Source organism: Brassica napus, chromosome C1 (genome assembly GCF_020379485.1).
Source record: "Brassica napus cultivar Da-Ae chromosome C1, Da-Ae, whole genome shotgun sequence".
Taxonomy (NCBI): Eukaryota; Viridiplantae; Streptophyta; class Magnoliopsida; order Brassicales; family Brassicaceae; genus Brassica; species Brassica napus.
In genome coordinates, this window is record NC_063444.1 from 4,298,087 (window position 1) to 4,323,627 (window position 25,541).

General features: G+C 38.5%; 8 protein-coding genes across 11 annotated transcripts; 5 read left to right on the forward strand and 3 right to left on the reverse strand.

Annotated features, from left to right (window-relative positions):
* The first annotated feature begins 695 nt into the window (after nt 1-695).
* Nucleotides 696-2,458, forward strand: LOC106434421 (50S ribosomal protein L21, mitochondrial-like). The gene is made up of 5 exons (XM_013875294.3): nt 696-1,172; nt 1,275-1,355; nt 1,435-1,536; nt 1,872-1,946; nt 2,051-2,458. The coding sequence occupies exons 1-5, from the start codon at nt 774-776 to the stop codon at nt 2,168-2,170; spliced, it is 777 nt and encodes a 258-aa protein (XP_013730748.2). The 5' UTR covers nt 696-773; the 3' UTR covers nt 2,171-2,458.
* Nucleotides 2,459-2,702: 244 nt separating this feature from the next.
* LOC106434432 (leucine aminopeptidase 2, chloroplastic) lies at nt 2,703-5,469 on the forward strand. The gene is made up of 9 exons (XM_048745296.1): nt 2,703-3,005; nt 3,145-3,748; nt 3,855-4,080; nt 4,169-4,295; nt 4,372-4,467; nt 4,570-4,647; nt 4,757-4,817; nt 4,889-5,076; nt 5,162-5,469. Exons 1-9 carry the CDS (start codon nt 2,769-2,771, stop codon nt 5,291-5,293), a joined length of 1,749 nt encoding a protein of 582 aa, XP_048601253.1. The 5' UTR covers nt 2,703-2,768; the 3' UTR covers nt 5,294-5,469.
* Nucleotides 5,459-8,123, reverse strand: LOC106434434. Of its 3 annotated transcripts, none has more exons than XM_013875307.3 (9): nt 7,999-8,123; nt 7,716-7,854; nt 7,313-7,583; nt 7,125-7,166; nt 6,723-6,805; nt 6,541-6,642; nt 6,193-6,407; nt 5,977-6,071; nt 5,459-5,885 (listed from the first exon to the last, which is right to left on the reverse strand). In XM_013875307.3, the coding sequence occupies exons 3-9, from the start codon at nt 7,452-7,454 to the stop codon at nt 5,611-5,613; spliced, it is 954 nt and encodes a 317-aa protein (XP_013730761.2). In that variant the 5' UTR covers nt 7,455-7,583; nt 7,716-7,854; nt 7,999-8,123; the 3' UTR covers nt 5,459-5,610. The 3 variants fall into 3 exon arrangements, with proteins under 3 accessions (XP_013730761.2, XP_013730760.2, XP_048601255.1); XM_013875306.3 differs by having other exon boundaries at nt 7,313-7,578; nt 7,705-7,854; XM_048745298.1 differs by having other exon boundaries at nt 7,313-7,587; nt 7,705-7,854.
* Nucleotides 8,124-8,779: 656 nt separating this feature from the next.
* Nucleotides 8,780-11,988, forward strand: LOC106434438 (ubiquitin carboxyl-terminal hydrolase 24). Of its 2 annotated transcripts, none has more exons than XM_048745297.1 (7): nt 8,780-9,139; nt 9,628-10,407; nt 10,502-10,686; nt 10,769-11,019; nt 11,098-11,243; nt 11,342-11,519; nt 11,589-11,988. In XM_048745297.1, the coding sequence occupies exons 1-7, from the start codon at nt 9,125-9,127 to the stop codon at nt 11,594-11,596; spliced, it is 1,563 nt and encodes a 520-aa protein (XP_048601254.1). In that variant the 5' UTR covers nt 8,780-9,124; the 3' UTR covers nt 11,597-11,988. The 2 variants fall into 2 exon arrangements, with proteins under 2 accessions (XP_048601254.1, XP_013730767.1); XM_013875313.3 differs by having other exon boundaries at nt 8,781-9,139; nt 11,342-11,518; nt 11,593-11,988.
* Nucleotides 11,989-12,047: 59 nt separating this feature from the next.
* BNAC01G07530D lies at nt 12,048-12,804 on the reverse strand. Its single transcript, XM_013875315.2, has 2 exons — nt 12,356-12,804; nt 12,048-12,252 (listed from the first exon to the last, which is right to left on the reverse strand). Exons 1-2 carry the CDS (start codon nt 12,666-12,668, stop codon nt 12,236-12,238), a joined length of 330 nt encoding a protein of 109 aa, XP_013730769.1. The 5' UTR covers nt 12,669-12,804; the 3' UTR covers nt 12,048-12,235.
* Nucleotides 12,805-16,239: 3,435 nt separating this feature from the next.
* On the forward strand, nt 16,240-18,830 carry LOC106434439 (heptahelical transmembrane protein 2). The gene is made up of 4 exons (XM_013875314.3): nt 16,240-17,216; nt 17,305-17,403; nt 17,501-17,564; nt 18,024-18,830. Exons 1-4 carry the CDS (start codon nt 16,978-16,980, stop codon nt 18,693-18,695), a joined length of 1,074 nt encoding a protein of 357 aa, XP_013730768.2. The 5' UTR covers nt 16,240-16,977; the 3' UTR covers nt 18,696-18,830.
* A 795-nt stretch (nt 18,831-19,625) lies between these two features.
* Nucleotides 19,626-22,203, forward strand: LOC106434445. Its single transcript, XM_013875317.3, has 3 exons — nt 19,626-20,922; nt 21,010-21,874; nt 21,961-22,203. The coding sequence occupies exons 2-3, from the start codon at nt 21,014-21,016 to the stop codon at nt 21,982-21,984; spliced, it is 885 nt and encodes a 294-aa protein (XP_013730771.2). The 5' UTR covers nt 19,626-20,922; nt 21,010-21,013; the 3' UTR covers nt 21,985-22,203.
* Nucleotides 22,204-22,226: 23 nt separating this feature from the next.
* LOC106434443 (pentatricopeptide repeat-containing protein At4g30825, chloroplastic-like) lies at nt 22,227-25,238 on the reverse strand. The gene has a single exon (XM_013875316.3). It carries the CDS (start codon nt 25,021-25,023, stop codon nt 22,375-22,377), a length of 2,649 nt encoding a protein of 882 aa, XP_013730770.2. The 5' UTR covers nt 25,024-25,238; the 3' UTR covers nt 22,227-22,374.
* Nucleotides 25,239-25,541: the final 303 nt, after the last annotated feature.

The following is a 25,541-nucleotide window of genomic DNA, read 5'->3' on the forward strand; positions in this document are numbered from 1 at the left end:
TAAAAATATAATAAATGTTCACAATTTAATCTACAATTTACTTTTCAATACACTTTCTTATAAGAGAAAAAGAAAAAAATAGCACTAAATCAAGTTTTTGTTCCCAAACTAGCACTCAAGGTCAAAAGTCACAAAAATAGCACTTGATGTTTTATCAAAAGTCACAAACTTAGGGTTTAGAGTTAAAGGGTGGAGTTTAGGATTTAGGGTTTAGGGTTTAGGGTTTAGAGTTTAGGGTTTAGGGTTTAGATTTTAGGGTTTAGGGTTTAGAGTTTAGGGTTTAGGGTTTAGAGTTTAGGGTTTAGGGTTTAGATTTGAGAAATAAGGTTTTGGGGATAAGATTTCAAATTTTGAAAAATAAAAAAATTAAAATTTTCAAATGATAAACTTAAAAAGATGCTATTTTGGTCATTTTAGTTTTTGAGTGTTATTTTTGTGATATAAAATTAGAAAAATGCTATTTTGGAAATTTGCCCTTCTAATAACTATCTATCAATAAAATTTAATCAATTCAAATATTTATAATTAATGTTTCTCAAAAATATATAAAAATACATTAAAAATATAGAAAATCTATTTTTGTGGAACAAAAATAAACTTTAGAAAATTTTAGTTTCCTGGAGGGAGATAACAAAACCCCTAAGAGATGGCGTAATTTATGCATATGATGATACCCTCTGACTTGTGTAGAGGGTATCCGTAAACTTCAAGTTGACGAAACAAGGACAACAAAAACCCTCTCAAGTCTCTGTAAAAACCCTAAGCCTGCTCCGATGGCGAGCCTTCGATGCATTCGCGAGTTGAGCCGCCGCGCCATGACGGTTTTATCGATCAGCCAAACATGTTTGATCTCTTCAATTCGGGGATTAGAGCTTTCCGGTACCAGCATTACTCATGCGGCCCCAATCCAGAATCGATCTCTCACTTGGGACTTCCCTTGGTACAGTCGTTCCCAAGGTCGCCATTTCGCTTCGAAAACAAACGATACTGATGAAAGCAGCGATGGAGAAGATGAGGATGAGGAGGATTCGGCGGAGATGGAAGTAGAAAGGGAATATTCACCGGCGGAGAAAGTGGAGGCGGCGGCGGAGATAGGGTACAAAGTGATGGGTCCTCTCAAACCTTCCGAGCGACTCTTCAAACCATATGAACCAGTCTTTGCCGTTGTTCAGGTTTCGTGTCAGCACTCTCTCTCTCTCTCTCTCTCTCTCTCTCATCGTAGTTTCATTTCAACACTCTCGCTGATGTTGAATGTTTGTATTGCTCTCATGTAGATTGGTTCGCATCAGTTCAAAGTGAGCAACGGCGATTCCATTTTCACAGAGAAGTTGAAATTCTGTGACATCAATGATAAGGTATTCTTCTTCACGAAGATTGTTGTATTTGTTTATGATTTATAATTTTTTTTTGGTTAAATCTCGTCTCTTCTGGCAGTTGACACTGACCAAGGTTCTTCTATTGGGATCGGCAAGCCAGACGATTATTGGTAGGCCTATCTTGCCTGATGCTACTGTTCATGCTCTTGTGGAGGAGCATGTAAGTGTCTCTCTTTGTCTTGCTACGTGTATTATAACAATTACTAGCGAAGCTGTGCATAAGAAGAAAATTGATAATTGAAAATAGCATATTGCTGGTGAGAGATAAAACTTAATAAGCTAGTGCTAAGAGTTTGAAAGCCTTGAGGAATAATGTATGGACGGACTACAATTTATTAGATTAGTCTTCATCTATTGTTTGGTGGCCACATCATCAATGAATGTCTTGATGTAGAGAATAGGTGAGGCGTAGAAGGATTTACTCATTTGCTAATAGATTGATGCCATCCTCTTGTGTCTGACTAGTTTGAATACCTTTTTTTGTGTGAGTGACAGGCATTAGATGAAAAAGTGCTCATTTTCAAAAAGAAACGGAGGAAGAATTATAGGAGAACCACAGGACATCGACAGGTATCATCCCTTATTTGTTTCAGCTTTTCTCAATTATCATTCCTCGACCTCTGTTCAAAATGTATGTTTGTTCTTTTTTGATCATTTAACACCTTGATGTCCAGGAATTAACAAAGTTGAGAATAACGGATATACAAGGAATTGAGAAACCAGAACCAAAGATTGTCCATAAACCTTCCAAGGCAGTTGATACAGAGCAGCCAGAGGCTGAGCTTGTTGGTTAGAAACTTAGAGAGAAGAGTTGCTTCCTTTTTTGTTGTTGCTGATGCTTATACTTTGAAGTTTTTCTTAGAACTAGTCGCTGAAGAGAAAGAATAAGGCCTTTGTTTGGTAGTAAGTGGTGATTACAAAGCTCCTAAGACATGAACGTGACTGCCTTAGTTATCTGAGATTTCTCGCCACTGTTTCATTTTGCTTTGCTCTTCATTTGTAATGGAACTCGCTCAAGCTTCTGGATATTGTTTGTTTTTGTTTCAAAATTCATAAATAAAAAATTTGCGGAAAAACAGTAATAATGTAGCAAACATTGTATTTAACTTTTTTTATATTAGTTTCATGTATAGAAATAACAGCGTAGGTACAGATTTGTAACAAGCTAATACATTTACATACTGTGTGTTGAAAAAAATTCTTAAATCGAAATAATTTCCAGTTAATATGATAGTCACATGACACGTAGCGGGTGAGGTAGGGACCCGTACCGGGTGGGCCGAGTCGGATAGTAGCGAACGGGTGAGTCAAGTAAAATAGTGTAGTAGTAATCACATTCTCCAGTCATCGGATAGATAACACACGGCGGCTTCGTCTCCGTGCGTTTCCCAAATGGCCGTCACTTTGGTTACATCCGTTGCTTCTTCTTCTGCTCGATTCCATCTCCGTTCATTCTCTTCCTCTCCTTCACCACTCTCCTCGAGCTTCCTCCGATTCCAGTTACCGCCTCGCTTTAGACTCGCTCTCGCCGTAACGCCTCTTTGCCATTCTTCCAGAGGGAGAGCCATGACCACACTCTCACAAGCTACTCTCGGCCTCACTCAGGCCAACTCCATCGATCATCCGAAGGTCTCTAAAACTCGATTCTATTCACTGTTTCGTGGATTCTGTGTTGGTTTAGCGATTTCGTAATCGATTGCGTTCGAGTTTGACTTTTCTCTTATGTGGCGTTGACCTAATTTTTGATTCGTCGATGTTTTAATATTAGGTCACCTTCGCGGCGAAGGACGTCGACGTGACGGAGTGGAAAGGCGACATACTCGCTGTTGGCGTGACGGAGAAAGACATGGCCAAGGACGTTAACTCCAAGTTCCAGAACCCGATACTGAGCAAGCTCGATGCTCATTTGGGTGGACTCTTAGCTGATGTCTCTTCTGAGGAAGATTTCTCTGGGAAGCCAGGGCAGTCAACAGTTCTTAGACTCCCGGGTCTCGGGTCTAAGCGGGTGGGTTTGATTGGTCTTGGAAAATCCGCTTCGTCTCCGTCGGCTTTTCAGAGTCTTGGTGAGGCTGTTGCTGCAGCTGCAAAGGCTTCTCAAGCTAGCAGCGTTGCAGTTGTTCTGGCCTCCTCAGAGTCTAATGAATCGAAGCTCACTTCTGCATCAGCTATAGCTTCAGGAACAGTGCTTGGTTTGTTTGAAGACAGCAGGTATAAGTCTGAGTCAAAGAAACCATCTCTCAAATCTGTGGATATCATTGGCTTTGGAACTGGACCTGAGCTAGAGAAGAAGCTTAAGTATGCTGAAGATGTTTCTTATGGCGTCATTTTCGGGAGAGAACTCGTTAATTCACCTGCCAACGTTCTCACCCCTGGTATGGATCGTTTTTTTTTAAGCATCATTGTCTTATATTTCCATGTTTGTGTAATTTGAGCATTGATGATGTGTATTGAAGTCTGTGACTTTGTTGTATTTTACAGCTGTACTAGCTGAGGAGGCCTCAAACCTGGCTTCCATGTACAGTGATGTCATGACTGCAAACATCTTGAATGAGGAGCAATGCAAAGAGTTGAAGATGGGTTCATATCTCGCTGTTGCTGCTGCTTCAGCTAATCCACCTCGTTTCATCCACCTTGTCTACAAACCTTCTAGTGGCCCTGTCAAGACCAAACTTGCTCTTGTTGGAAAAGGATTGACATTTGACAGGTAATCGATCAGTTGTCTTTTGTTTAACGTTACGTTGTTGCAGCAATCTCTGTTTATAAGTTATTGACCGTATGATTTTTGCTCACAGTGGTGGCTACAACATTAAAACCGGACCGGGTTGCTTAATTGAGCTCATGAAATTTGATATGGGAGGTTCAGCTGCTGTTCTTGGCGCTGCAAAGGCCATTGGTCAAATTAAGCCTCCAGGTGTCGAAGTAAGTTAAACACACGAAACTTGAGTTACTTAGTTAACGAGAATGTACCTTGACAAATACCTTTTTGCACAACCAGGTGCACTTCATTGTCGCAGCATGTGAGAATATGATAAGTGGTACCGGAATGAGACCTGGAGATGTCCTTACAGCCTCAAACGGAAAGACAATAGAGGTACCATGAACACTCTTTCTTATGTGAGATCTGCTTCAAAAGATTCTGAGTTCTCCATTGTTTTCTCTTACGCTAAACTAATTTGTTTGCGATATTGTGCAGGTTAACAACACAGATGCTGAAGGGCGACTAACACTTGCAGATGCTCTGGTTTATGCTTGCAACCAGGGAGTCGATAAGGTATTGTCTGAAATATTTTGTTCGTTTGTTGATACATAGAAGCTTGAGGAGGCTAATCCAGACATTATTTCTATCGGTTTTTGCTAAAACTTTTGAATAATTTATGCAGGTTGTTGACCTTGCAACGTTGACTGGAGCTTGTATTGTTGCTCTTGGAAATTCCATGGCAGGTACATAGGTTTGTGTATAATTACGTTCACTCATCATGAGTGAATGTTGATTTTTTTTTTTCTTTCTGCAGGCATATATACGCCTAGTGATGAGCTTGCAAAGGAGGTAATTGCTGCATCGGAAAGAAGTGGAGAGAAGCTATGGAGAATGCCGATGGAAGAGAGTTACTGGGAGATGATGAAATCAGGAGTTGCAGATATGGTTAACACTGGAGGCCGTGCAGGTGGATCCATCACTGCGGCTCTCTTCTTGAAACAGGTGAGAAGCGTAGAAACAAAGAGCACATTCTAATACTTGCACTTTAGTTCTCTAATGAAGAACCGGGTTTGGTCAATGGTTGCAGTTTGTGGACGAGAAGGTAGAGTGGATGCACATAGATATGGCAGGACCGGTGTGGAACGAGAAGAAGAAAGCTGCGACTGGGTTTGGAGTTGCGACACTCGTCGAGTGGGTACAAAACAATTCTTCTTCTTAAAAGATGAAACCTCATGATCAGAGACCAATCATTGTGCCCCCGAATTATTGTACTTTAGATATTGATGGGCTAATCCGTTCTCATTGTTTCCTTTTGGCGTCTACTATGATAGATAGTGAGATAATATTTCAACGAAGCAAAACTTGGGGTTTTTTTGGAGAAGAATTTTGAAGCTTCTTGTTCGTCTTATAACAAAAAACAAACAGTAGTTAGTTCCTTTGAATAAGTTTAAGCTAGGCTCTGAGAAAAATCAGAGCTCATGTGCACAACAATACAATATTTTCCAAAGCTTTAAGCAAAGACAGGAACAAGCGGTTCTAGCTTTCCTCTTCTTGAGCAGAAGTAGGAACAGGAGGAGTAGGTTCAAGCATTCTTACAGAACGAGGAAGCATAAACTCAGCAAACACAGGGTAGTGAGACGACGGGTACAACTCGTCGACCTTGTCATTTACCACCTCGCACATCACGGGAACTACAGACCTACCTCTGTAGAGTATCCAATCGGTGTGTAGATCTTGTGTCTGTCGGTCCCAGCAGAGGCATAGCGCTCTGAATATTAGCTTCAGGAACTCGACCGTTCCCTGCTTGTCACCTAAACAAAAGACCACAATATGTTATGATATATGGGAGATAAATGATTCTAATGGCTCATGAGAGAGTGAGTAATGTTTCATTCTATGTACCTTTGAAAGCATGATATGTTCTTATGAGGGCGACATTTTTTCGTACTCGGGCACTTGGCCATGCGTCTCTCATGTCCCCTACCACACCATGCTCTCTGCAAGTTGGATGAATACAAAAAGACACTTTGAGTTGAAACAAGTTTTGCAGTGTAGCTATTATTGCAACACACACAAGTTCTGAAAGGAAACTCATTGAGTTGAGTGATAGTAAGGTACCTAGATCTGCCCAAGAGAAATCTTCCGGTTGTTGATTCCTTCTGTGTGTTGAATCCTCCACAGTAGACAACGGGCAAGCTGGGAGGTAATGATGCCATGTGTTGCCACGTGAGCAAAGCACTTCGCCTACGGGCCCGAGGACTGATTTCATCCAAGTTTGTGTTGACTATCTGAAACGAAAAGCCCGGCGGCTCCACACGTTTAAGTTGGAATGTGTAGGCAGCTTTGTCAAAGAAAACACAAGACCCTGATATATATATATATATATATAGGACAACAGAATCAAGCCATTAATACTAAGCTAACAGCAGTTTAACTAACATCAATCCCACACAGTAATCAGGATATGGCCCATGTCGCTATACAGGGAACTTCAGAACCCCATGCCGTGCTTCCAGGGACCGAGGGAGACTCTGACAACCAAAATGTTCCACCCTCCAGCAGCTCTACCTTCAATTAGCATACATAGAGTATAGCATTCAATTTTAATCATCAAGAAGGTGACATTTTCATGAAAAAAAGTCAATTACTTTTTCCTTGTTGTAGAAGATGGTGCAAGATTCATCAGTGGGATCCTCATGCCCTTTTCTTGATATGCCAAATTGATCATACCCTGCAATCAAAGAAGAGTATTATAGTCTATCTCTTTTAAGTTCAAGGACACAATGCAATCTGAAGTATTGTCAAAGCATGTGGAACTAGAAGCTAGTTCATTGGTTCTTAGCTAAAGGAATTAGTAACAAAAAACAAGATAAACAATGCCACCATCATGTGAAGAATAACGTGCACATCATTACCATACAACAGACATAACTCAGAGTGCAAATCGACTGTCAGATTTAAGCAATATCAACATACATACCAAAAATAGAATCTAGATCTAGATCTCCATAGATTCACATCATAAAAAAAAAAAGAGATAATATGTATACCTGGTAAACCCTGCTGAATATAGTCTAACTGCGACTTCACACCTACACAAAGGAAACAGAAGATCAAAAACACATGAAGCAATATTCCAGCATTCATTCATACTCAATAAGCCAAATATGAAGAAGGAAGAGAGATCTAACAAGCTACTGATTCATCCATGGAAAGAAAGAATGAAAAAAGAGAGAACCTTGTTGGGTGCAAAGAATAACGGGGGAGTAACTGGTGATGACGCTGAGACACAAATCTTTTCTTTTATCCCATGAATTAGGACTTTCTTCAGGTTGATCATCGTGAAGATTGAATGTCATCACACTCAAAGAGACACTCATTGTTCTTGTCTCCTTCTCCCTCTTCTCTTCTCTCTCTTCTCTTCTCTCTGTTGTTTTGGCTTTGTAAATAATAAACGAATAAAAACAAATGGTCTCTCTTTCACACCAGGCTCATAGTCGTGGCCTACACTAACTGTTTTCAATAATTAGTCAAAACGGTGAATTTCAAGGTGAGAAACAGCTCAGAAATCAAAATCAACATTATTAATATTTTATTTAATATTATATTGACGCGAATTAGATACTTAACCTTCTTCTTACAGACTCTTATCAACAGTGAAGACTATGGAGAGACAAATGGGTCTTGTTGGGTCTTTTGCAAATTTGATGACTTTTACCAGAAAAAACCGTGAAAGTCATATGCCCTTTTGATTACCAAAGTACTGTTGGAGCCATTATCCTGCAAAAAAAAAATAATACTAATTATAAACAGTTCTTTCTCTAAGCTTACATGTATATTAACAGCATCATCAGATATCAAATCAGAAGAGGAAAAAAGAAAGAAAATAAAAACAGAAGAAGGAGAAGAAGCAAAACAACTAACCGTCGGAGGAGAACGTAGGACTGATGAACTCTTCGACGATTTTATTTTTGTTGGTCTCTCCCTCTCTATTTTATTTTTCTTTTGAAAGGGATTTTAATATGAAAGTTGAAAAGCTTCGAACCCGAGACACAGGATAACTGTAGTAAAGACAACATCTTAACCCACTACATTAGTCAGTAAGTTGGTGAATGTGGTAAAAAGTCACACCAGACCGTACCAAACCGGAAGAGTTGTGATTTAACAATTAGATCGTGAGTTTACTGTAAAAAGCAAGGTTCCGTCTATGTGGCGCCTAGGCCCGTCTAGACGACAATTCGGTTATGTCTCTGAAACGATTTTTTTTTAAAATTCTATTTATATCGATTTATATGATTCAAATTGGTTTAAACGGTTCTAAATCGGTTAAAATCGATTTAAATCAATTTAAATTTGTCTATATGTTAAATTAAGCAATAGCATTATCACAAATCAAGAAATTTGTCTAGTTTGTTCTGTTTTGTATATCTAATTTTGATAATTCATCACAATAATTTTATAATTAAACTTAAAAACTAAAATATATAATATAAATATATAAAATAAATCAGTTTGCTAAAGCCCAAGCGAGGCCTATACTCCAAATAATCCGCCGAGTCGCTAGTCTTTTATAAAACGTCTAGTTACTACCTAACGATTTTTAGAACATTTGTAAAAAGTCACATCAGACCGTACCAAACCGGAAGAGTTGTAATTTAACAATCGAACCGGGATGCTTTAATTAAAAGACGAGACGACGTCGTTTGAGGAAAGAGAAGACGAAAGAACCAAACGCGGCACTAAGCTCCCGTCCTCTCCTCCTCCTCTCCCACCAAACTATCCGACAAAGAGAGAAAAGGAACCCTAAAATAATACCTTTCTCAAATCTCAAAAAAGGTCTGATCTTTCTCTCTTCTCTCTCGCCCTCTCTTACTTACTTGCAGAGAAGGGGCTTTCTCCCTTTCTAAAAGTCCTCTCTTTCTTCCTCGTCTTTTTCCCCCCCTTTCATGTCTTCTCAAGTCGCCGACTCTCATCAAGGGTTGTTGCTGCCTCAAACCCTACTTTCTCAAACTTCTTCTCCCAATCAGATTATTACGTCTATGTACCGAATATGAGTGACAAGAAGGTAACTTTCCACTGCCTCTTGAGTTTCTGAGCTATGTTTACGGTTTAGTTCTCTTTGTCTAGAACGATTCGTAGTTGCATTTGGAGCTCACACAATGACATGACTGGTATTAGATTTTGTTATTGTCTAGTGTTTGGTCTGTTTCCGACAAGAGCTGTGAACTTTAAAGTTGTGATTGTTATGTAGCTTCCACTTTGTTTATGTTAAAGTTGTGATTTTTATGCAAGTGAGATTAAAGTTGTGGTTTTTTTTTGTAGCTTCCACTTTGTTGTGAGTTTAAAGTTGTGATTTTTTTTATGTAGCTTCCGCTTTGTTTATGTTGGTTGCTACTTGGTTGTTGTATTGTAATTACTCTCTAAGGCTCAGTGTGTATGCGAGAGACTATATACTTATTTTTCAAATTTTGATTTAGTTGCTATAAATGATATTTGTTACTTTTAAGTCTCCTCTAACTGACACTTTGCTATGATTGTTTTGGTTCGTGGCAGGTCTTTGTGTTTGGATCCTTTACAGAACATGAAACAAGGTCATTACTTGAGCAGCAGAAACCCATCAAGGCTCCTCAGAATCATAAAGAAAAGTCTGTAGGGAGTATACAGTTCGGCTCCTTTAATCTCGTTACCGGAAGCTCTCCAGTTAACACTAATGGCGAGTTGAAGAAGGCTCAGGCTGCTGATGGAGTAGTTAAGTCTCGACCCTCCAGCTCTCATAAGGAAGATTCTGCTGTGTCTCAAAAGAGAGTCGATGCTCCTAGACCTTCCAGCTCTCATAAGGAAGATAGGAGTATTCAATCTGCTGTCTCTCAAAAGAGACTCGATGCTTCTAGACCTTCCAGCTCTGATAAAGTTGCAAAACTCCCTGTGAAGCACTCTTCAGGCGTTCCGGAGCATGTGGTAGAAAATGGAACAATCAAAGAGGTCTCTGAAAGAAAACCTCACAACAATGGTGTGGCGGTGAAGGCTGGTTTGGAGAAGCTGTGTGTATCAGATGGTGAAAGTGATGCTTTGTATAAAGCTACGAGCTCAAAGTTCCAAGCCCTTGACAGCGATATTTTGTTAAGTGATTCTTCACCTGCCAGCATACCAAGAAAGAATAACCAGATGGTGGTTCATACTGAACAGCCTGCTCCGCCCGTTAAAGACTTCACACCAAGAGGATTAATAAACGCTGGAAACTTGTGCTTCCTCAATGCAACATTACAGTCTTTACTCTCCTGCTCTCCGTTTGTTCAGCTCCTCCAGGGAATACAACTTCAAGACATTCCAAAGGTTTCTAGCCTTCATGTTTCTCTCTATGCTTTCAATTCTATTTTCTATATTTGCTCTCTGATCGTGACTGTTTGTTTATGTTGTGTGTTCTCAGACTGAGTCTCCAACATTAGCTGCATTCTCCGAGTTCATATCTGAATTAGATGCCCCAAGCAGTTCAACCTTCAGAAACAATGTTACCGTTGTTGAGTCGGGTAGACCTTTCACACCTGCCATGTTTGAAACGGTCCTTAGAAACTTTACTCCGGATGTTCTCAACAACATGTCTGGCCGCCCAAGGTTGGTGACTTTTATTACATTACATAGTTAGTTCCCCCCCCCCCCCCCCTGATTCTAACGCATTGCGTGCTGGTGTTGGCAGGCAGGAAGATGCTCAGGAGTTTTTGAGCTTTATAATGGACCAAATGCACGATGAGTTGCTGAAACTCAGGGACGAGTCCCCTAGACTCACTGGTTCCAAGTCATCTGTTCTTTCTTCTGCCAGCGATGATGATGAATGGGAAACGGTTGGACCCAAAAACAAATCTGCTGTGACAAGAACACAAAGCTTTGTTCCTTCTCAGCTCAGTGATATCTTCGGTGGGGAGCTCAGAAGCGTAGTGAAGGCACAAGGTACTTCTTGCATTCTTTGTAGTCATTTTTTTAATTTCTGCTTCATAAGCAACTTATATGTTAAATTTATGGAAACAGGGAACAAAGACTCTGCTACTGTGCAGCCATATCTCTTACTCCACCTGGATATTCACCCGGAAGCTGTGTGTACAATTGAAGATGCATTGCATTTGTTTTCTGCTCCAGAAGATCTTGAAGGCTATCGAGCCTCTGTTACTGGCAAGGTAAAACTATTGAATCCGTTACTGGTTGAAGAAGGTTCCTTATGAATATTGTTTTAATAATTGGCCTATTTGCTTTGTTTTGAGTTCTTTAATTACAGGCTGGTGTAGTGAGTGCTAGAAAGTCGATAAAGATACAGAAGCTCTCAAAGATAATGATACTGCACCTTATGCGTTTTAGCTACGGGAACCAAGGGAGCACTAAACTCCATAAACCTGTTCACTTCCCCCTCAAGCTCAACCTAGGCCGCTACCTTCTTGCTTCTCCGTCCAACGGGGTATTAAACTTGAAAACAAAAACTTTGTTATCTTCTTTTGAATTATTACTATTGACTGAGGTTTCTTCTTGTAGTTGAAATATGAGCTTGTGGCAACGATTACTCACCACGGAAGGGATCCCTCGAAAGGCCACTACACCGCGGATGCTCGAAGAAAGAACAATCAGTGGCTTAGGTTCGATGATGCGTCTGTGACTGCTATAGGGACAAAGCAGGTTTTGCACGACCAAGCCTATGTTCTGTTCTACAAACAAGTGTGAGAGAATCGAAATCAATCTATTTCCATTGTAGGGGAAAGGAATTCTCATATAAAAACTATGAAGCAGAGAATCTCAATAGGTAAATAGCTTTTAGAGTACCTGGATTACATGACAGTTTTGTTTTGATTCCTCTGAGATGGAAATGTTTTAATGTTGTTATTCAATACGTTTATTATTATTATTATTATTATTATTATTATTTCAAACTTATTAAGATTCAGCTGAATTAGTCTAATATATGGTCTGGAGCTCTGTTAAATACTCTGTGGTGAACCAATCAAGATTATACTTTATTAATCCGGTTTATTCAATTTAAACAACATTGAAGCTCAATAATATTTATTTGGATCAATACATTAGAGATTGCAAGGGTAGATTTAAGTGGTAACTAGTAAGGCTCCAAAGTACAAACACTTTATTCCATAAAACCATAGCACTTAAGGTCTGGTCCCAAACCTCATGGCACAATGTAGCCTGCCACATAAGAACATTAACACATTAGGATAGCAAAAAAACAAATGAAAACAGTGAGGCCTTCCATGAAAGTATGAAGCTGCTTGATTGATAATAGACTTACTTCCACACTTGGTACCATGAGCGAGAGGCCTCCCACAAAAGGAAGTGACAAGAACAACCTTATTCATGTCTATCATCTTTTGAACCGAGGGTGTGATACGGCCACATGCGCAAGGGATGTCTGATCTCTTAACGACTTTGCAACACGCCACGGATGGATTTACCTTTGGGCCTGGACGCTGGACGTAGACAGCACATTCTCTCATCAGACCCTCGATGTCTCCTTGGCACGTTCCTTCCCCTGGAACTAGTAGTTCTCCTGAGATTATAAGGATCATTGCTAGACCGATCAGAACACGAGAACCTGTCGCCATTTTGGATTGAATCTAGTGAATGTGGCTTTGAAGGAAGTTGTTTAGGGGCCAAAGGGTTTATATATTGGCTTAGCTTGAGAGCTTTATGGTTTGTGTTGCATGTGAGTTTTTATTTTTTTATGTTGAGACAGTAAGCTTACTGTTTTCTTTTCATATTATTGGTGTCATGTGACTAAAGACCTGAAAATTTGTGAGAGTCTGAGGAGTTTCCTCGTAACTACAATTAAATGGGCAGCCAATGCATGGACTCTTATATCTGAGAAATAATAAGTAAATAACAAAGTAGCATTAAACCAAAAAAAAATGAAAAGAAGAACCGGTTTGAACAAATTAATGTGGCAATAAGCTTCTGTTACAAGCAAAAGTGTTTTTATTAGCCACTGTCCAGAATGAAAAGCCAATCACACAATAGATATAGGGGTACTATATATCAAATCATCAAGAATAAGATTTTTCTGCTCAAGAATGTCGTGTGTGTATGTATGCTTAAGGAAATTGAAGTTATAATGATAAAACTCCACAGAGATTACTACAGAACTACAACAGATTAAATCACGTTGTGTACAGATATTCTCAAGGGTTTGTTGAAGCTAATCTTGCTGCAAGTTAGGGGCTAAAGGTCGATGAGACACACTCTTCTGCGTTTTGCTCCCCAGGAGATTTGTCGAGTTGTCATTGTTCTCGGAATTTATAGAAAACGTCTTGTATTCTTAAGAGTGTTCGTAAATGCCCCCAAAGTTTTCTTGGGTTTGTTAAAAAAACTTTCATATCACCTAAATGGCCCCCATTAATTATATCTACCCATATTAACAGTGCTACACGCAATTATAAATGTCGTTAAAACCAAACTGAACAAACTTGCTTACATAATCAAACCATAATTTGGAAGCGTATCTGATATCTGTGTTAGGTTTGTTAGTTTACAAACAAATATTATTTGGATCATATTTGGATATGGTTTTATCTGATTTAGTTTACTTCCTCCAATTAAATCAAGTTTATATGTTCCTCCTAGCTAGTTGTTCTCGATACATACAGCTTGCATGATCTTAAAATACAGCTTGCATAATCTTAAAACACAACCGAAAACTTAAGTTCGTTAAATGTTTAACTTACGTTAACAAAGGCTTCCTGTCTCAAGTTTTGGCTCCTTCCAAGCCATAAAACCTTTTGTTAATATGGTTATGTCTGTTGTTCAGTTGGGTTTGCTTTTTCTTTTTCTCTTCTATGTAACTTCTGTGACAAAGAAATTTTGGTATAAAATTTAACATTTACACCAAAAAAATGTAATAATATATTTCAAAGCTTTTATCCATTTTTTCATACGTATGATAACAATATAATAGAGCGGTACAACTAGAAGTTTTATGATTTAAATATTTTATCATACAAGTTCATATTTCTTAAATAAAATTTCAAAATATTATTATACTGTTCTCTGCAAATCTGATTAATCGTGTTTTTTAAAACATGTTAAGTTGGTGTACCCGTTGTCTATACTAAAAGTCTAAAACTAATTAACCCGAAAACCACAAAGAAATTACTTAGAACAAGATCTGGACTAGCCACTCAACATTCCTATAAAGACTTTGAAGAAACCCTGCAATTAAAAAGAGAGAACAAGCAAAAGAAACCATAATGAAGTTAAGAAACCAAAACCGGGTTATTAATTTACCGCATACGTCTTCCCAGATTAGTTGATGACCAGTTGTACTTGTCCTGTTAAATATTAATTGTCCATCCCTCTAACAAAAAAATTATATCATCACAACATTTGTATGTCTATTGCTTTGTTAGTCAAACACTAATAATATTGATGTTTGCTTTTAAGTTTACGCAATTTATCACGTCTCCTAATTAATACTCACCTTTATTCATGCGCACTTCACAAAGATACTGATACTGAGTAATCTTTAACCCATCTATGCAATTACTCATCTCCATGTATTGTTTATTGTTTAATCCTCTTCGCAAGAAATTCATGGCGTCTAAGAATCGATTTAGTTGAAAAACGGACCAACAAAGCAAACTAGAAAATATGTTCCCTCCACGACAACTTGGTGATATAATAATATACTTAATAAATAGTTTGGATTCTTATATAATTTTCAAAATATGTGTAAGTATAGTATAAACTGTATAATAAGCTTGTAAGTATAGTTATTACAGTATAGTATATACATACATGTATTTCGTTAATCAGCTAATAATTGGCCAACCCCATTAACCTATAGGCATGCATGTTCTTTATCGATTGGATTATTCAAGTCCCTACTAATTAAATAGTCATATTTCTAGAGTGGCTAGTCCAGATCTTGTTCTAAGTAATTTCTTTGTATTATTTGTGTTATGCTACATCTCCATCAAAAAAAAAACAATAAAGAGTGAATCATGTATTTCTAAACACACATTATTATCATGCAATGTAGCATAACACAAATAATACTCGCCGATTATCAGCCCAGTAGTCTCAAGGAATCCACAGCATGCTCCCGATACAGCATAAAATCTTGGGCATGGTACGTTCTGTAAAGTTAAAACTCGCAATATTTCTCGCTTGAGATGTATCCGATACGGCGATATTCCGATTTGTTCAACTCTATTGTCCAAGCTTATACACAATGTATAGCTCTTTCGTTTTCCAAACGCCATAATCTTCTTTTAATTTTAGTGTTTTTTTTAATTAATCTAGGGATATCCCAAAACCTATTGTCCAAACTTTAAATTTTAGTTTTTCTTTTCCAAACGCTAATTTAATTAGTTTTTAAACATTTGTTGATTTAGGTTTCATATTTTATGTTTCTAAATGGAATTGATGCGCGTGTGTTGTTCACGTAGCATCCAAAACATTTTGTGATATTGTTTTATAATATCTCGTAGTAAAAATTATGATATTTGTAAGCTCTTTCTCAAAAAAATTAATGATATTTTAAATGTTTTCTCCCCTTGCTATAACCATTTTATTTATTTTTTGTTGCTTTTCTTTTCTCATAGGCTATGAGTGGAGTACACCCTTATGGTTCATTTGAAAAAAAATACGAAACGCACGAATGTTGTAACATAAACTATAGTGTGGACGTTTATCCCTTAATTCAAAAATATGTAAATTTGCATGAATATTCAGGTATTCACATAAATTAAAAAAACAAGTATCATATGCCCACCAAAAAATTATTTAATTTTGCACAGTTCAACATGTAACATTGGACTATTGGAGCAACATGCCAACGTCGAATTCTGGGCCAACTGTATTTTTGTTTTGGTAAGCGAACCATCCATTCAATTTAAATTTGTATATTAAAATGTTTGACGCGTTTAGTTTGATAAACAATTTAATTTAACAGTAACCTCAACTATATATATACAATTAAGAATATAGATGTACGTGTTGTCTTGTCTTATGAAACAAATCCTCCTTGGAGAATCTATAACCAATTAAAAGTTTACTTATTCATACAATCTACCTTGTTGTGGCCTATGTTTTAATTGTTTCGATCAACACGCTCCGTCTTATAAACAAGTCTGGAAAAGGTATAAATGACATGAAAACATAGGTTTCATTACTCAAAAAGTCAAAAGTGGTTGTAATTATCGTTGTAATTGGTCTGATTTATTGTAAAATAGTATATCAAGAGAGATGATTACAACAGTTTATAAAAAAACACCAAACATATTCTAACTCAGCATTGATCATAACGTGAACTACAAAGTCTATCAACTTCGTAGACGACAATTCATACGACCAGTATATACGATTAAAAACCAAAAACGACAAGATACAAAGAGTTAATCAAATGTTGGTTTCGAGAAATGTACATAAGAACCTTAGGGTAAAAAACAAGGTTTCCGGGGATTAAAGTAATTACGTCACTCCACTTGTGTAACTTTGAAGACACTAAATTGTTTAATAACACCACCACAATTTCTGCATTTCTCACCTTCCCAACAGTTAGTCCCTAACTTTATGATTTGTTTTTGTTTCAAACGGACACGGCGGGTAAAATATAAATCACCTGTAATCCTCCTCACACTAAGCAAAACAACTACACCCAACGAAACAAAGACACGTGTACAAAAGACCGGTCAAAGCCGCCACGTAGGTAATCTTCACGAAGCTTGCTCGTTTTTTTTAAATCCAAAAGAGGTTTCTTCTCCGTATAAGTAGGAGAGGAAGCATCCACGATGATCGCTAGACCAAAACTGATACAAAATATCCAAAAAAAAAAACAAAACAGAGAGAGAAAGAGAGATAACTGGACGGTGGTTAATTCGCCGGAAGTCTCGCCGGAGCTCAATTTCTTGAACAACCATGCAGAAACGGAGACCGGTGAGGGAGTCTTCGAAGACAACACCGGAGAGAAATGGGAAGGCTTTGGATTCCGGCGAGAAGAAGAAGAGATCTGAGAGGAGGTTGATGAAGTTCGAGGAGTTGCCAAGGTATCTTAAGGACAACGAGTACATACACAATCATTACCGATGTGAATGGTCTCTCAAGGAGACTTTCCTCAGCGCTTTCTCTTGGCACAATGAGACTCTCAACATCTGGACGTATGTCTTAATCAAATTATAACCTTTGTTAATTTCCGGTTTAAGATAATTTGAAATTGAGATTTGTTTCCGGTTTGCAAATGGATAGGCACTTGGGTGGGTTTCTGATATTCGGGTGGATGATGGTGGTGAGTTGCATGGAATCGACGGAGGTTGGCCTCGCCGGGTTTGTCAACGTCTTCTCCGGGTAAGAATTTTTGAGGTCAAAGTCGTCTTTTAAAGCTCTGTATTTTTGTTTTATTAGTAAAAAATTCAACTTTTATTGGTGGGTCCTCTAATGACAGAGTAACAATTCGCTGGCCGTGGCCGTCAATGGCTAAAGCTGTTTACTTCTCCAGCGATCATCACGTAAGATTCATATGCCTTTATATTCTGTGATATGGTGATTGCAATTTTCAGTAGGTGGTAACTTTCACCCACCATGTCATGTTCATTGTGCTCACTAAATTTAGATTTTCTTTAGATAATTAGCTCAGAATTTTAATTTTTCTTTGAATATTTAGCTCAAACTTCACTACTAACTCAAAGTTCATGATAATATCCTCAATTAAAAGTTCTCATTAGATCCCCCACTGCTTACTTGGGCTATATTTTTGTTTATTTACACATTGTTTAATGGCTATCTTCAGATTCTTAGGCTTGCTTTATGCCCTCACCTACTTTGAAATCACATGTAACTTGCCCCCACTATTTGTTTCGGTTTTCTTGGATTCTTCTCTCTCCCTTCTTTCTCTGTGCTTACCTACCTTTTCCAAATCACATGTTTTAAAAAAGATTTTAAGTTAAAAGTATGTTGTCTCTTGGCAGGACTCGAACGTGACACACACAACCTCGTTCTTGAACTCACAAGGAGACGTTAACTACGAAACAATCCCAAAATGGCCATGGCTAGTGTTCTTAACCGGAGCAATGACCTGCTTGATATGCAGCTCCATGTCACACCTCTTCGCCTGCCACTCCAGACGCTTCAACCTCTTCTTCTGGCGCCTAGACTACGCAGGGATCTCCCTCATGATCGTCTGCTCCTTCTTCGCACCAATCTACTACGCCTTCTCCTGCCACACTTACTGGCGTCTCTTCTACCTCTCTTCAATCTCAATCCTCGGCCTCCTCGCCATCTTCGCTCTCCTCTCTCCAGCGCTCTCAGCTCCGCGTTTCAGATCTTTCAGGGCAGCTCTTTTCCTAACGATGGGATTCTCGGGAGTAATACCCGCTTCGCACGTGCTCTACCTTCATAAGGATCACCCTAACGTGGTTATCGCTCTTGGTTACGAGCTAGCGATGGCTGTGTTGTATGCGACGGGAGCAGGGTTTTACGTGAGCCGTATACCTGAGAGATGGAAGCCTGGTGCTTTCGATAAAGCAGGACATAGCCATCAGATATTCCATGTGTTTGTAGTGTTAGGAGCTCTTGCTCATAGTGTTGCCTCTCTTCTTATCATGGATTTTCGACGTGCTTCACCTTCTTGTGCCTTTTGAAGCAAGTAACAAAAACTGTAAAACGTTTAGTGGTATTTCATTCAAACGTATCACAATGTATGTGTTTACACAGAAGATACGCATTGGCAATGAACTACACAACCCAAAATATTTTAAATTAATTAATGTTTTAAAGATGGGTTTAGCCGGCTCGTGGTAAATTGATCATAGTTTAAATATTTTTTTAGAATCTAATTTATGTGATTCAAATCAGTTTAAATTGTTTTAAATCAAGTAAAATTGTTTTAAATCGATTTAGATTGGTCTAAATCTACTAAATTAAAATTTAATATAATTATAAATCCACAAATTTGTTTTTTTGTATAACTTTTTTTATAAAACAATTTTATAATTAAATAAAAATAAAATATTTAATATAAATGTAAAGTATATAAAAATAAAACGTTCGTCTCATTGTTAGTTTTTAAGGGTTTTTTATAAAATGTTAGCTTAATGCTGTTTTATTAATAACAGCAAAGGAACAAGGAACGAGGGTAGATATGTAAACTTACATGTCTGAAGCTTCTAATTTTCCGACCAGAGAGTTCAATGTTTGGTCCTAAAACACTAGAAACCTCTGTTTAGCCACGGAGATTAGCCATGGGACTTTTATCCGAGATCCGGATTTGAACCGAGATTTGATCCGAAAATTTGGATATCCGGAGGGGCCGAATCTAGATCCGGATAATAAAATGTTGGATCCGTCAAAGCCGGATCCGGATCTGGATATTTTGATTTTTTAGTTCGGATATTCGGATCGGTAAGTTTTATTAATAACTATTTCAAAAATAGTAATATTTATATATAAAAATTAATTTTATTTAATATATTTCATTTTTATAATAGTATATATAAATTTTATGTAAATTTTGTAATATTATACATAGAAATAATTAAAAATATTATATTTTTTTTTTTTAGATAATTGTTAATATTTTATATATATTAATATTATTTTTTATTTATTTTAAGGATCCAAATCCGGATCCGGATATCCGCCGGATATTATAATTTTTAGAAAGATATCCAACATCCGAATATCTTAGAATCCGGGATCGGGATACTTTAAAATTGGCCAGAAACCCAATCCTTCCCGGGCATAAGGGAGATGCAGGATTCGCTCATCGTCCAGATTACCTCAATCTAAGTACGTAGAGGGAGTTAGATGGCTTCCACAAGCTTCCGCTTAGAATCGTTTCTTCTCAGCAGCTTTCTACGACTCAGACCGTGAATCTTCGTCACTCGAGATCCAATCTCTCGACGCGAACAATAACCATTCAGTCGAGTCGTTATCATCATGGGCTTCACCTTCTCGCGTTTCGTCGCTAGAAATCGCTGGAAACGGCGGAGGAGGCTCCTTCAAACCTATGCTTTCAGCTGCCACGTGTGCGGACCGGTGCAGGGGGGATACAATATGTTTTTTTGTTTTCTTCTCTGGCACACAACAAAGAAACTGAGATTGTGTTCATAGATGGTTGGAGACAAGTTTGAATGTGTTTATAGTCAACAAGTTGTCATTTACAATCTGCACAAACAGAGTTTGTAATTCTTCTTTAACTTAAGTTTGTGACCTCAAAGATTTGCAATAATGAATGATTGAATCCTTCTCTATCGCTGTATCAGTGTGTGTATATATTTTCAGACACAAGTCTCCGTCTCTAACACGTGGCGAAAAGAGGTCGGCCAGACGGCCACCGTTGGTCCCACTGGAACTAATACTTGGCCCTGTAAGGAGCCGTTGAAATCTTGAAATTCTCTTTTTTGTTTTCTTATACATTTCTTTTTAATTTTTTAAAAACATTAACACAAAGAAGTTTTCAAACCACAATCAAAGATGAGATGACATGCCCCACGCACAAATTAAAGGTCACATTTAAGTTTTAATCATTCAAAGATCATTTCACTAAATACATTCCAGCTCTTTTCTTTGAGATATTCCAGCATTTCATCATTATTTAATAACATAATTCACTGTACTTTTATACATTCAGTTGTGCTGAGAAAAAGTTGAAGCACTTTGTCTTGTTTATGATCTGATATGTTTCTGCAACCACTCTACTTCTGATATTGATAAGGAACCATAATAATTGTTTTTGTCTGGTGTGGCCTTTGTGAGTGATTGTATTCCCTGTTTAGATAGTTTCCACTTTGGTTAGATAAAAGTTTCTGTGTGCAATTCACCTGAAACATTCATCTCTCTCATACAATCTACAAGTTCATCAATCAGGTTCCTCTTCTTCCCTTCCTGGTACAGTGAGATTTTAATTACAGAATATTTACGCTATGAATTTGTTTTCTATGTGTGTGTTTGCAGAGACATGCTTGAACGAAGCCACAGCTTGAGAATACCTGGAGCTGAGACACTTGATCTAAGACTCGCTCTGTATGAGTGCAAAGAAGTAACTGAGAGGCTCCAAGATGAGTTAAACGCAGAGAGGGAGGCATCTGCCACATCAGCAAGCGAGGCCTTGTCAATGATTCTTAGGCTGCAAGGAGAGAAAGCTGAGCTGGCCAGGGAAGCTGGACAGTACAAGAGGATAGCCCAAGAAGAGATGTCTCACGCCGAGATGTGGTTTGCGCATTTGGAGGATTTTATTCACCAGAAAGAGCTTGTAATCACTGCGCTTGAGTACCAAGTGGAAGCTTATAGAAGCCAGCTTTTGAGCTTGGGGTATAGTGACTTGAGTAGCTTAGATGTTAAGCTCCAAGAGAATGATGTTAGATCTCAAATACCCTTTCCAGAATTAGTTAATGATCTTTCGGTTCCAGTGGAGAAGGAAGTTATTGAGGAGAGCGTGGATTCGCAGAAGAGTTACTTTGATGTGTACTGGGATCATATCAAGAAGATGGATGAGAAAGTGAAAGAGTTTAAAACTGAGGACGCTTTGATGATGAAGGTTGCAATGAAGACAAAGATGAAAAAGAAATCAACTAAACAGACAAGAGACAGAAGCGGCAAGAGAGACCGTGCAGAGTATCAAGCTGAACTGCAGCGGTTGAGACAGAGAGTAGATCAGCTTGAGAGGGAAAGAACCAAGACAGTGCCTGAAACTAGTGGAGTGATACTCAAGGAAATGAAGGAGGAGGTAAGTTGTGTGCACTCATCTGAAGTGAAGAGGTCAAATACAATGGAGAATTTACAACCATGGATCGATCCCGCCATTGTTTCCGTTCAAGAGGTATATTCAATCAGTTTTTTCATTAGTAATATTTTAGTCAGTATTTTTATTAGAACTAGCAAACATTTGGCATTTTACTGAAACAGGCAATGCTTAATTTCTGGCTGTGAGACAGAGAAAAAAAAGGTACAAGAAGTTTTTTGTTTTATTGTGAGTGTATTGTGTTCAGTTTTTGTTTGCTTCAAGCCAGAATCTGTAACTTTTTGTGTAAAAAAAGCTCAAGACCCTTCTCTGTAGATTGTCTTAAGAGTAACATATACCAAAACATCATCTTGTAATTTTATTGTGTGCAAGTATGTATTGAAGATAAATGCAACGGTATTGACAAAGAGATGTTAGCCGACTCACTGAGTGACAGGCAGACAACACTGTTTTGATTTATTCATTGACTATTAATCACTGATTAGATTGTACATGCATGCCTCAACAGAAGCACCAACTATAGACAAAAAAACATTGAAATAAAGAACCAGCTATGTGTATGGAAAACTCAGTTTTTTCTATATACCCATTTGCTTCATCCACAAGGACCATTTAATAGCCTCAAGAAACTCATCGTTCCTCCGCAAAGCCGTGACCAAATTGGTGTAAGTAACTTTATCAGGAGTTATCCCACTCACCCTCATCTCTCTCACCAACCCAACAGCTTCTTCAACCATCCCACCGATACCATACGCCTTTATCAGCGTGTTGTAGCTACACAAGTCAGGACCAAGTCCAGATTCTTTCAGCTCTCTCAGCACATCCGCCACTTCATCGATCCACCCTTGCTCTCCATAGATATTGATCATGATGTTATACGTATAACGATCAGTTTTACCAGCAGAGTTCTTCATCCTCTTCAAGATGCTTCTGAACTTCTCCATCTGATTGTCTTTCCCGTACGCATCCAGCATAGAGTTATAAGCCTCGAGAGACACAGAGAACCCGTCGAACTGCATGTTCCTAATCGCCGTGGACATGTTTTCGAAGTCCCTGTTGTGTCCATACGCGGCTATAACGGTGTTGTAAGAGATCACATCCACAACTCCGTGTCGTTTCGCCAACAAGAACACCTCGTTGACCTTCTTGAACCGCTTGGCTTTACCGTAAACATCGAGGAGGACGTTGAATGTGACTGTGTTAGGCCTAAACCCGCACCTAATCATCTCCTCGAAAGTTCCCGAGAGTTCATCAAGAGGAAGAGCACGCGCGCAGCAGTTTATAACGCAGTTGTACATCTCCTGATCCCAATGGATCCCGCTCTTTCGGATCCTGTAGTACAACTCCTGGAGCTTCTCCTGAAGACCACACTTCTGATAGATCCTAAGCATGTCTCGGAACATGAACACGTCAGGAACAATGTCTTTCTGCTCATCCATGATCTCTATAACAGAACACGCCTCTTCTAAAGATCCTGCTTTCATGTACATCCGCACAACAATGCTGAAACCAATCCTGTCCAGCACAACTCCAGAGGATTTCATCTTCGAATAAAGCTTCTCCGCTTCACCAAACTCGCCCATCGAAGTGTAAATGTCGATCATCGTAGACGTAATATGAAGATTAGACTCCATCGTATGATTATATATCTTCACAGCATCGTTAAGCCGACCAGATTCTTTGCAAGAGCAAATTAAGAGATGATATAAATGTGACTCAAACGCTGAGTCTCTCCACTTCTTCTCTCGCAGCAAGGCCAAGCACTCGTCGACCATACCGTGTTTGATGTAAGCCATCGCTAGAATAGAGAAAGAAGTCTGGTTTGAACGGATATGGTTATGGAAAGAGCCTTTGAGAACGTAAGGGACCGCATCAATGTTCCCAGCCTTCTCATAAGCCTGCAGAACGATGCCAAGGATGGAAGGATATTGGCATCCGGTACTGACCATATCTTCAATAGTCTTGATAGCACCTTCGTTGTCTCCATACTTAGCCTGGAGATTGATTAAAGTAAAGAGATTTGATGAGTTTGGTTTATACCCCAACCTCTTCAGCTCTTGATAGTAACGTTTTGCTTGTTCATAACTGTCAGCACGGCCCCAACCTTCGATCATTGACCTGTAAGTCGTTTCATCTGGCTTCATCCCAAGATCATTGAAGCGGCGGAACAAACTCTCCGCAGCCTCCATTTTAGAAACCTTACCGTAACCAGTGATGAGAGTATTGTACGCAATTACATTAGGAGCAAAACCTGCTGCTTCTTCCATAGAGATCAACACAGATTCAGCTTTCTCCATCTTCCCTTGCTGACTATAAGCATTGAGCATCACTAACCAATTCTCAAGATTCGGCTTCACTCTATCCTCTTTCATCAACTCTATAACTTCCTCTGCTTTACCATACAATCTCAAACGAGTGTAGATCGTTATCATCGCTGAGTAAGCAGACTCACACACGATCCCAAACTTCCTCATATGAGAAAATGCGAACTCAGCTTCATCCACGTTCCAGTTCTTTTGGTAAAGACCCATGAGCATACCTATTGTAGCCACGTTTGGTCGTACACCTAACTCCAACATCAAATGAAACCACTTTGAAGTTAGTTTCACATTCCCTTTTTTAGAACATGCGTATATAACCGTGTTGAAGACTTGAAAGCTCTTCTGCAAGCTCTGAGATCCACAGAGCTCTTTGATGAGATCCTCGGCTCGGTCCCATTCTTCTCTCCTCGCTAAAACTCTGAGAATCAAACTGTAAGCTCCAGTGTTAGCTTCTAGTTTGCTTTTACATCTCATCCAGTCAAAGAACTTGAGGGCATTAGTGTCACTGCAACTCTCGAGGCGTTTCAGTATAGCGTTGTAATGGTCTAGACTCAAACCTGGCTTTAAAGCGGAGTAGTTAACATCGTTGTTAACAAACAAACCCTCAATCTCAAGGTCAAGGTCGTTGCTTTCTCTTCTGAAACTGAACTTTCGAGCTACATCTTTCTTTATCCCTCTCGTGAGACTGTTTCCACCTTTCAATTTAGAACTCCAGCTTCTCCCACCACTAGCTTCACTTACAGAGTCAATGCCATTATCAGCCTCGTTTGCTTCAGTATCGAGACGGGCGACTCTAATTTTACTGACACTGATCGGAGAACCGATGATGAAGGTTCTAGAGGCGGAAAGATGAAACCTTTTTGAGTCGAAAGGGTCCAATGGAATGGACAGTCTCAACGAACCCATCGGAGCTTGCTCTACCAAAACATCTGCAATGAAGTCGAAAACAGAGTGTTTCAAGTTCTTCTGCTGTTGAAGATTCAATCTTTAGGATTAAACGGAACGATTCTGGAGAGGATAGAAGAAGAAGAAGAGGACAAGCAATCTCTACCAGATTTTAGTAAACCGGAGATCAAACCGGTTCATATCCGGTCGGACCCACTTCTCTTTTTATGATAACAGAGATAGCAGACAAATGACGATTGGAAACTAATTTTCAAGAACTCTATAGAAATCGCTACGCGCGGAAAATGATTTTAAATATATTAAATTTATATTTATCATAAATTTTATAATTTCAAAAATTCTATGAAAATTTTAAATATTTTACATAATTCAACCAAAATTATATAATATATTAACACCAAAAATTAAACGGTGATAACTTGGTTATTACTTTGTTATTTCTTAACTTGATAAACTAATATTTATCATAAGTGTATATGTTGAAGATTGTCTTTCTATGAGTATTTTTTTAAAGATAG

Excerpts from the sequence above, each read along its gene's own strand:
- LOC106434421 (XM_013875294.3), top strand. The coding sequence starts at position 774 with ATGGCGAGCCTTCGATGCATTCGCGAGTTGAGCCGCCGCGCCATGACG. Across the intron at positions 1,173-1,274 it reads CAGTCTTTGCCGTTGTTCAG|ATTGGTTCGCATCAGTTCAA; the intron begins GTTTCGTGTCAG and ends GCTCTCATGTAG. Across the intron at positions 1,537-1,871 it reads ATGCTCTTGTGGAGGAGCAT|GCATTAGATGAAAAAGTGCT; the intron begins GTAAGTGTCTCT and ends TGTGAGTGACAG.
- LOC106434432 (XM_048745296.1), top strand. The coding sequence starts at position 2,769 with ATGGCCGTCACTTTGGTTACATCCGTTGCTTCTTCTTCTGCTCGATTC. Across the intron at positions 3,749-3,854 it reads TGCCAACGTTCTCACCCCTG|CTGTACTAGCTGAGGAGGCC; the intron begins GTATGGATCGTT and ends TGTATTTTACAG. Across the intron at positions 4,296-4,371 it reads TTAAGCCTCCAGGTGTCGAA|GTGCACTTCATTGTCGCAGC; the intron begins GTAAGTTAAACA and ends TTGCACAACCAG.
- LOC106434434 (XM_013875307.3), bottom strand. The coding sequence starts at position 7,454 with ATGAGTGTCTCTTTGAGTGTGATGACATTCAATCTTCACGATGATCAA. Across the intron at positions 6,806-7,124 it reads TATTCAGCAGGGTTTACCAG|GGTATGATCAATTTGGCATA; the intron begins GTATACATATTA and ends CTTTGATTGCAG. Across the intron at positions 6,072-6,192 it reads TTTCTCTTGGGCAGATCTAG|AGAGCATGGTGTGGTAGGGG; the intron begins GTACCTTACTAT and ends TCCAACTTGCAG.
- LOC106434438 (XM_013875313.3), top strand. Across the intron at positions 11,020-11,097 it reads AAGCGTAGTGAAGGCACAAG|GGAACAAAGACTCTGCTACT; the intron begins GTACTTCTTGCA and ends TTATGGAAACAG. Across the intron at positions 11,244-11,341 it reads GAGCCTCTGTTACTGGCAAG|GCTGGTGTAGTGAGTGCTAG; the intron begins GTAAAACTATTG and ends CTTTAATTACAG.
- BNAC01G07530D (XM_013875315.2), bottom strand. The coding sequence starts at position 12,668 with ATGGCGACAGGTTCTCGTGTTCTGATCGGTCTAGCAATGATCCTTATA.
- LOC106434439 (XM_013875314.3), top strand. The coding sequence starts at position 16,978 with ATGCAGAAACGGAGACCGGTGAGGGAGTCTTCGAAGACAACACCGGAG. Across the intron at positions 17,217-17,304 it reads GAGACTCTCAACATCTGGAC|GCACTTGGGTGGGTTTCTGA; the intron begins GTATGTCTTAAT and ends GCAAATGGATAG. Across the intron at positions 17,404-17,500 it reads TTTGTCAACGTCTTCTCCGG|AGTAACAATTCGCTGGCCGT; the intron begins GTAAGAATTTTT and ends CTCTAATGACAG.
- LOC106434445 (XM_013875317.3), top strand. The coding sequence starts at position 21,014 with ATGCTTGAACGAAGCCACAGCTTGAGAATACCTGGAGCTGAGACACTT. Across the intron at positions 21,875-21,960 it reads CCATTGTTTCCGTTCAAGAG|GCAATGCTTAATTTCTGGCT; the intron begins GTATATTCAATC and ends TTACTGAAACAG.
- LOC106434443 (XM_013875316.3), bottom strand. The coding sequence starts at position 25,023 with ATGGGTTCGTTGAGACTGTCCATTCCATTGGACCCTTTCGACTCAAAA.